Genomic DNA, 9,086 nt, shown 5'->3' with positions numbered 1-9,086 from the left:
GTATTTTTTTTGTCTCCAACCATTAAATCTTAGATCTTTGCGATAAAAACTGATACCTTATTTATTGAATTATGCTATCAGCGTACATGAATTTTAAGAATCCTCGAAGAAGAAATGAAAAGCAAAAGTTAACTTAACTGACTAAGATATTATATCATCGATCAAAACTGTCATAAATTTATATTATACCGAAGCTGAGGATTTAAGTTTTAAATTAGAGAGTGGTTGAGGAGCAGAAGGTAATCACATGGCCAAATCATGAAGGAAGAAGTTAAGTGTAAAGATTAGATGAATATTAGTTAGCTAATCTTTGGTTTAGAATTAATTAAGTTGGCTAAACGTGGAAGGACGAGTGAATAAATTATGAAATAAAAAAAGGGTTGTTTGGCAAAAACTTATTCGAAAGGGCCATTTTTGTAAAATCAAAGAAAATTGAAGACTAATTTGTAAATAATGAATGTAGACATATATGGAGGACCCACCATTGTTGAGAGCACTCCTCTCTTTTATTATTATTATTATATTTTATTTTTGGGCCCACATGTTCTTGAAACACACAATATTTAATTCACAACAAATTGTATAGTGATGGAATACAAAGTTATAATGCATCCGAGGCTTCAACAAGCAACCGACCACCGACCGTATCATGTAATCATTTGAGATATGTTCAAATTGGTTATTTATTTGTAAAATGTTGTTGATCTATTATAAATTGAGACATCGTGAATCTATATGAATATATATATATATATAAATAATTGTTCTACATTATTCATTCAAATTGATCATGTTGCATGAGGTGCAAAGAAATGTCGAAGGATCTTTAGCATGAAGCGTTATATATATATAAACAATATTTTTTATACAAAGAAAAGTACAACACGTGGAGTAAGCGTAATTGAGTCTGCCTACTAAAAAATACATGTTAATAATTAACGAGAAGATATGGTCAGTTTGACAAACAGAATGATGAATTAAACCTAAACACTTTCTGTAAAACCGACCAATATTCCTCTTCCACCACTCCAACTATGAGCTAATACCATTATGTATAACGAGCCTTGATTATCATTATCATCATCATTTGATGAACGAAAAGACTCGAGTATACATATGGGGTCTTTCGAAAACCTAATGGGTATTCTAGGAATTAATTAAAAATATAAATGAATACCAAAAAAAGAAAAGTGAATAAAGTTTATGAGCAAACCCATGAGGTCGTTTTCAACCACTTTGTCCTTTCCCAATCATGTGCAAATATGCCATAGATCTAAGTTTCAATCTCTCCAAGCTGGACACTTTTTTTTTTTTTTTTTTTTTTATAATAATAATAATAATTATTATTTATTTATTTTTGTAATTTTTACGTTGTCTTGTCTCTGTATCATTGCCTTTGCTTTGCTTAAGGCTGAAAAGGGACAGAGGAAGAGAGAAAAAAGCAAGGCAGATGAATAATTCCCACATCTGACTTCCTCCACTCCAAGGTACCTCGAGAAATCTTTGTCGTTTGCGTGACGGTGAAAATTTGAACTTTTTTTGGGCTCAATTATAAAACTTAAATACTTAAACTCGTTCAAGTTGACAATATATTCTTAATTTCATAGACGTAAATTGTGACTATAGGTTGGGACGTAAAATTGTAGCCAATTGCTACCATCACAATTAGATGTAAGACTCTACTTCAAAAAAGCATGCATTAAATTACAAGTTCATTTATTGAATTATCTAAGTTCGTATTTTTCCTTCTTTATTTTTTAGATTTTTATGTTTCGTAGATCCATGAATGTTTAAAGACATTAAATAACACATTGGACACAAAATTAAAAAATGTAGAGACTTATTAGATACAAAAATGAAAATTTAAAAATTTAACGTCAAATACTTAATATGCCATAAGAAGTTGAGTTTTATTATTATTCAATGAAATTTCATATCAGAAAAGACAATCAATCAGACAAGAGAGGCTCAGCTCATGCAGTGAATATGCAAAAATGACAGAATTAAAAGCTATTTGGAAGCAAATCTCATCCACTCCAACCATGCAAACTTTTCATCCACAATGATACAATATTGTCTACATATAGTCTACTTTAAACATAAGCTCTCATGACTTTATTTTGAATTTCCTTAAAAAATCTCATACCACCGGAAATAGTATTCCTTGATTATAAATTCATAATCATTCCCTAAATTAGCCGAGGACGTGGAATGAGGACTCTCCATAACTCATGAATCCAATTGATATACCTTAAATATTCAACACATCTTTAAATCTTTGTTTAATTTTGTGTCTAATAGGTGTTAGAACTTTGATATTTCCTAAAATTCACGTCTACTAAACAAAAATTTCAAACTTTAAAGTTCCATTAAACATATGTCTAATGGATCAATTCATTTATAAAATTTTCAAATAACCAAGAAGTTCATCTCCCTCACCTAACCCAAACTCCAATGGACCTCCATCTAGACTCTGGCTAGAGCTACAGTAGACTGACAAGTCGTTCATAAATTCTTAGACGTGAAGGGCGACTCTTGGGCGGTGAACCACTGTGGAAATTCTCGTGGAAATTGACCCTAATTGTCGTCTGGAATTTTGGAAATTTCAAAAAGGTTCACAATGATGAAAGCAGTTCATCTTCCTTAAAAGAATAATAGGTTCGGATATTTTGGTATTTAAAAAAAAAAAGAGAAAAAAATAAAAAAACCAAGTGACAAGTTAGCCAAACAAGATCACCTTTCATCAATAACCTAATACAATTAATAACCTCTCCTCTTCTCACATATTGCTGAAGAAAATTAATTAGCTATGCTGAAAACAGTTCCAACAGCAACAGGAATTTCTAAAGAAAAAGAATCATAAGAAAGTAAGAGGCATGGAGAAAAGGTATTCGTACCGATCAGCAGGTGACATGTGCGTGCCTATGATAGCTGGACCGTCAATTCCAAGCTGGGATGCATGAGACAATAACAGCAACAGACGCCCCTTTTTCACTCCAGTTCATCTAGACATAAGTCGGGTGCCAGAACCTTCGCTATCATGTGAAGGATATCATCGTATCATCATCTTCATCTGGTTGTTTAAGCTCTAGAAGAAGAAAAAGGCTTCAAATATCCAAATAATTTACTTTTCTACGATGTCCTTGGGATGGTATAATAGCCTTAGGAAGTGCATATCTAGAGTGAATCGACTGAAAAATTTCCCAACTACAACTAAGAGCTCACTTATTAGGATCAAAATTTTCAAATCTTATCTTGAATTCTTCAGCCATCTTTGTTTCTTCTTCTTTTGAATGGGTACAGTTCCTCCAATCAGCCTTATCAGCCATGTTAAGCAAGCCTGCTAGAACCTGCAAAGGTTTCTCGTCACTTTTTTACCATTCTCATGAAAGAAGTTCCATCCGTTGTTTGACAAAGGAAGGCTGTCTTGAAATTGTTGGGAATGATGAGATTTTCCAAATCTTCGTTTTAGTCCCCTTATGATCATTAGTATATATATTTTTTCCTTTTTAACGGTGAAAGAGTATGAAAGACTTCACAAATTTGTGAATTTTTTAAGCTAACCTCGCGTCCAAATTGGGCTGGAAATATCTCTGTCTCCTCAATAACATGCGATAAGGTTACACATTCAGGAAGTTCAGCATAGAAGAAACTGCGATTACTATCAAAGTGAGTCCTCAACGATTTTCTTCCTTCACCAGGAGCATCTGCTGCTGAAATCAAGTGCAACAACAAAATAAAGGGCTGGTGGAAACCATAAAATATCTCCTACTTCATGTTCTACCAGACAAATCACAATAGAAATTAGGCAACATGAAGTTGAAAGTTGCATCAGCACAATAATCTTGCAATCAGGAAAAGATGCTAGAAGCAGCAATGTCACATGTCTCATCCATGCCAGTGCATAGAAATTCAACGATTTTATTAAGAATCTAGAAAGGTATAAAATTTCATCAATTATTGGAAATGTACATTCTTTTTAGTATTATGTATTATTATTCTGTTGCGGGGAAGGGATCCACTTAAGGACGTGGAAACAGGACCAACATCAACCATAAAACCGGATCCAGAAAGAGTTGGGAATTTGATATTTAGATAATAATAACATCAACTTACATTTAGAGGCCACGAACTTAAAGCCCAGCTTTTCAGCAGCCATATCAAATATGTTCTGAACGACATGAGCTCTAGATGTTGGAATAGGAACAGCCTAATATCAAAACACAACTAGCTGGGGTGAATCACCAAAATCAAGTCTACTTAATCATAATATTATTCAGCAATATGCTCCATAGACCAAATTAATGTTATAAATGATAAATTTCATAAAGGAAAAGGAAATAGTACCATAAATTATTTGATTATTTCCTTTAAAGTGATAAATGCTTGATGTTAATACATAAACAATTTATCTTTTAAGAAATCTGGATGTTCATTCGCTATTTTCAGTTTGCAAATAATTTGATTTGATACATTAATTAAACACAACAGCAAAAGTACACATCATGAATTGGTCAACCATTTTAAAGTTGGAAGTACTCCGGTGACAAGGAAGAAATATTTAACAAACGTCTAATCCTTTTGTTTCATTCTTGATCGAGGATGGAGTATTATTGACCCATTAAGAAAGCCGAAGCGCACCATCATAATTTCAACTTTCGAATTCCAAGGATGGTATGTATAGAGCAAAGAATTACCTGAAGATTAGCATGAGTGCTACGCTTTGAAACCCACTCAAAGAACACAACTTCCTTCCCTTGACTTTTAAAATACTTCCGAAGACAATTTTGGAGTCTATTGATTTCAGTTTCAAATTCTGGGCCTAGAGAAAGGGTATTTGGAAAGTGCTCTACAGGTACAATCAATATGTGGTCTGGAACAAGATGTCCTTTGGCCAGTGCACAGTAGAAACTCTCACCTACACTGACTATAAGATGTGACTCTATGTTGGGACTTGACAAACAAAACCAGCATTCTTTAGACCTGCACCTCAATCATAGAACAGAGAATAAGTAAGATTAAAATATCTAATCAATCAGTTTGTTGGGATAATAATTAATCAAGATAATGAACTAAAGACCTGTTGGTTCCAGCATTTCCAGATCTCCTCTTCCCAGATTGGCTGTCAACTTCATTCTGTAAGCTGTGCTTGAAGCTGCAATCTGGACCCCTTTCGCATTTTCCTTTATTAAGAAAATCAAAACAAACACCTCTCTGGGATTGCTCTCTTGCATCCATGTCATGATGAAAGTTACATTTCTCTCCACGTGGACAAGATCCAGAAGAAGTAAACTTAAAACAAAGCTTGTTACCATCTGCAGTTCCATATTTTTGTCGTTTCTGAGACACATCGTATCTCCAATATTGCGATTCAGAAACACTATTGCTGGACCTCTTTGCAGAGTCTGAGGCTTCAGCTTTTCGTTCAGTGAGTGTGTATGGAGATAAGGTAGTATTTGGAGGCTTCATGCTAATTTCAGCGGCAGACATGGTAGATGATGGGATGGGAGAAATTGCATGAATAAATTTCTGAGAAACAGGTGATTACAGCATCAGAAATGAAACTCTACGTTTCCTGTGGGGGGGAACCCCAAACCATAACGTACCTGTTTCTCTTTATTCCCTACAGAACCAAGACCTAAAAAGCGAGTCACATGCACAGCATCAACATTAGAGTAAGGCTCTCGAGCATAAAACACTCCTTTTGTTCCTGCAATGTGATAACTAAGAAGGAAGTATATTTTATCAGAATACATATATTTCGGTACTTACAGACATGTTCTAAATTCAATATTATGCATGTAGTGGGAAACTTCTGCTCTATAGTTTCATGACAATACAGCATATACCAGAGGCAGCAATTGAGCCACAAGACCTTAATCCATAATTAATAGGCAACTTAAAAGATCTGGATATAAAATTTCCTAAAGCTAAAACAAAAGAACTACCAGAGACATTAATTGAGCCATAAAATTTTGGTCTCGAAAACGAAATTGAGAGAAAAACTTGCATGCATGATTACCAATAGCAAAAACAAAAGACTCCCGTTAGCATCTGAGAAACAACCAAATTTCTTTTCCTCCGGTGGTGGATATTGTAAGTAGGATTGTTTTTAGAGGAGCGAGAAGGATGCTGCTGAGAGTTTTCAGGTGGGCAAGGATAATATACCTTTGTCCCATCACCAACTTGTTGATGACATTGTTTTTGCACGAGGAAAGGAGTCTTTTGTCAACTAACCCATATTTTGTAGTTCCTTGAATCTATGCCGCGTTTAACAATTAACAGAGGCATACGGTCAGTTATTGGTATTTAACGCAACCCTTCTAAGTTGGAGAAATGGGCTTCTTTTAGGGGGGGGTTGTGGTCATTCCCTTCTTATTTGAGTCTTATGGCCTTATCCATAACCCCAGGAGTATGCCTTTGTGGGACCCCAAGGTGGAGAAGATTCAAAAACATTTGTTCTCTTAGAAGAGAAGTTTCTTCGGCAAGTGAGGGAAATTTACGTTGATATAGGAAGTTCATAGTGGTGTTCCTATTTATTTCTTGTCATTATTCAAGATCCCTGTGAAGGTTTGCAGTAGCCTGGAGTGACTTATGTGTAACTTTTTATAGGAAGGGAAGGATTCACACATGCCTTAGTTGGAAAGTTGTGGCTAAACAAGTGGAGCTTGAACGTTTGGGTATAGGGAATCTTAGGATGTGAAACGAGACCTTGTTGACAAAGTGGTTGTGGAGCTTTCCTTGTGAGTCTGGAATTGTAGATTCATGCTCGAGGGGTTTCTTCCCCATTCCCCCTTTCGAGAAAAGGGTAGCAGGCTTTGGTTTGTTTGTCTTTGTGCTATTTAGAAGGGTTGAAAGATATGAGGGGGTGTTGTGATCTCTAGCTAGATTTCATGCCTCTCTTTTGGACCCCACGTGTTCTTGTAATCATTCTCTATGCCTTATTTTGCTTGATTTAAGCCCCTTCTCACGTTAGTTGAGCTCCCTGTTGATATTTTTTGTATTCCCTGTGTTTTCGTTTATTTTACCTTGATAAAAATAGGGTTAACAAAATTATAATACTACTAATCCTACAGCACTAATGCATAGAAAACTCCTGAAAACTGAAATTAGAATGGAAAATAAGTATCATCTATAAGACTGAGATAGCGAAAATGCTTGTGCCTAAACTCTAGTTGGACTGTAAAATTTAATGAACAATGAGCACGAGATAAAATTCTAAACCACTGACAACTAAACGTCATATTGAAAAAGTTCACCTGCACGCTGATATTGATTAAGTTATGTAATTCAATTGATAACTTATAAGGTACAGAGACTAAGACATCTAGTCATTTCCAATCTAACTTACCGTGGTTTGATCTCCACAACTAACTCAGAGACGGTAGAATCACTTCCAAAGGGATCTGAGACTCCAGGGGGGATATCTAGAGTTGCTGCTCTATTTGTAACCCCAGTTGGCCATTCATTTGTGTGATCAATTAAGGCCATCGAAATTTAAGAGGGAAAAAAAAATCATGAACAAATTTCAAGAGCGGACAAGAAGATGCCTACTGTAATTATATCGGTTAAAATACTTAAATCCCTTGGAACCAAAAAAATAAAATAAAAATGAAGGATATGTGAGAAACAGGTCAATAACTCCAGGTTCCTCAGCTATTGCTCGCAAGACGTCAACATCATCTTGAGTATATGTTCCAAACTGAAGACCATCTGAAGAACGTCTACCAGATAAGTATGCCAAAGATAAACCTACATATGAAAAATCAATCAGCAGATGAAGAAATGAAGAAGATGCACTCCGTTTTGTTCAAAGACATTATATTAGACCGATAGATAGCATTTAGTGCTTTGAAATCCTTGGTTCTAAGAGGATCCAAATTGAAAGCTTCATCGAGCTTCGCTTAGCTATTCTACACTTAATTTGTTATTTCAAACAGTATGGCTCAACTATTGAAGAACGACGTTCGTTTCAGACTGGAAGACAATGATACGAGTTGGAATTCTGTTCGTTAGCAAAATGCATTTACTAGAGATCAGATTTCTAGGTCCTTTATTCGAAATGCGCAGTGTATTAATTGGAATTCATAAATAAATAAATTAATTAATAAAGCCTTGATTCATCCTCGTACGAGAAATTCGAATCATACCTTGTAGCGTGAACTTCCCACTGCCTTTCAACCAGTGCAGATTCGCGCAAATCTTCAAGCCATCCATTTTAAACCCTTGATTACCCGAGTCTCTAGACGACGCCAATAGAACCTTAGCGGCACCAACGCCATAGTCTCCAATGAAGTACGTGGAAAGAGGGATTACTGATCGACCTTCAACATAATCCATGAACTCGTCAAGTTGTTCGGTTGAGTCCGGAAAAAACTGGCCAACACAAAGAAGCGCATCGAACGGCCCGGCCGATTTGTTAACCTATAGTAGCACAAGTGAGCTCATTCCAGTTAGCAAAAAAAAAAAAAAAAGAAAAAACGAGAAAACGAAACTAGATCACACGCTGCGAGAAAGAGAAGAAGGAGAAGAAGAAACACCGAGACGACGCGCTTGTAAAGCTGGTTGAGACGGCCTAAAACGTCGCCGCAGAGAAGAATTCTCGGAGGAGACATGGTGAACTCAAGTGCCGGCACGGTGGCAGAGAAGACGGAGACTTGAGTGCCAACTGCCTGAGAAGAACGATGAAATAGATTGCTGGCCCGCCCATAAAAACCCTGAATTGGGCCTAAGCCCAATATCAATGGACCCTGCGACTTGAATTTGGGAGCGATAAATAGATTGCTGGCCCGAGCCATAAAACTATATTGGGCCTAGGCCCATTTCTGAAAATGGCCCAAATGCCGGTTTGCCCATCTCTAGAAGAAGCCCAATAATGAAAGAACCGGCCCATTTCAATGATGGAAGGAGGTTATCCAAGGAGAGACCTTTTTTTTTGGACTATATTATTGTATTTCAAATTTTATATATATATATATATATTGTAGATATTATTATTTATTAATAAATTCATCAACGTCACATAAATAAATCATTTGGTCCAAAACATGAGTTTAATTTTTAAGATAAAATTCCGAATATGGATA

The 9,086-nt window shown here is 35.7% G+C and overlaps 1 protein-coding gene across 2 annotated transcripts; it reads right to left on the bottom strand.

Moving 5' to 3' along the window:
• Positions 1–2,719: 2,719 nt before the first annotated feature.
• LOC111485146 (zinc finger CCCH domain-containing protein 64) lies at positions 2,720–8,681 on the bottom strand. Of its 2 annotated transcripts, none has more exons than XM_023131891.1 (10): positions 8,541–8,681; positions 8,151–8,424; positions 7,623–7,752; positions 7,352–7,471; positions 5,607–5,724; positions 5,081–5,529; positions 4,698–4,983; positions 4,117–4,210; positions 3,565–3,713; positions 2,720–3,350 (listed from the first exon to the last, which is right to left on the bottom strand). In XM_023131891.1, the coding sequence occupies exons 1-10, from the start codon at positions 8,613–8,615 to the stop codon at positions 3,222–3,224; spliced, it is 1,824 nt and encodes a 607-aa protein (XP_022987659.1). In that variant the 5' UTR covers positions 8,616–8,681; the 3' UTR covers positions 2,720–3,221. The 2 variants fall into 2 exon arrangements, with proteins under 2 accessions (XP_022987659.1, XP_022987658.1); XM_023131890.1 differs by having other exon boundaries at positions 3,565–3,710; positions 8,541–8,679.
• Positions 8,682–9,086: the final 405 nt, after the last annotated feature.

Source organism: Cucurbita maxima, unplaced genomic scaffold (assembly GCF_002738345.1).
Source record: "Cucurbita maxima cultivar Rimu unplaced genomic scaffold, Cmax_1.0 Cma_Scf00010, whole genome shotgun sequence".
NCBI classification, from domain to species: domain Eukaryota; kingdom Viridiplantae; phylum Streptophyta; class Magnoliopsida; order Cucurbitales; family Cucurbitaceae; genus Cucurbita; species Cucurbita maxima.
The sequence above is the reverse complement of the archived record's forward strand: the minus strand, read 5'-3'. Positions and strand labels throughout refer to the sequence as shown.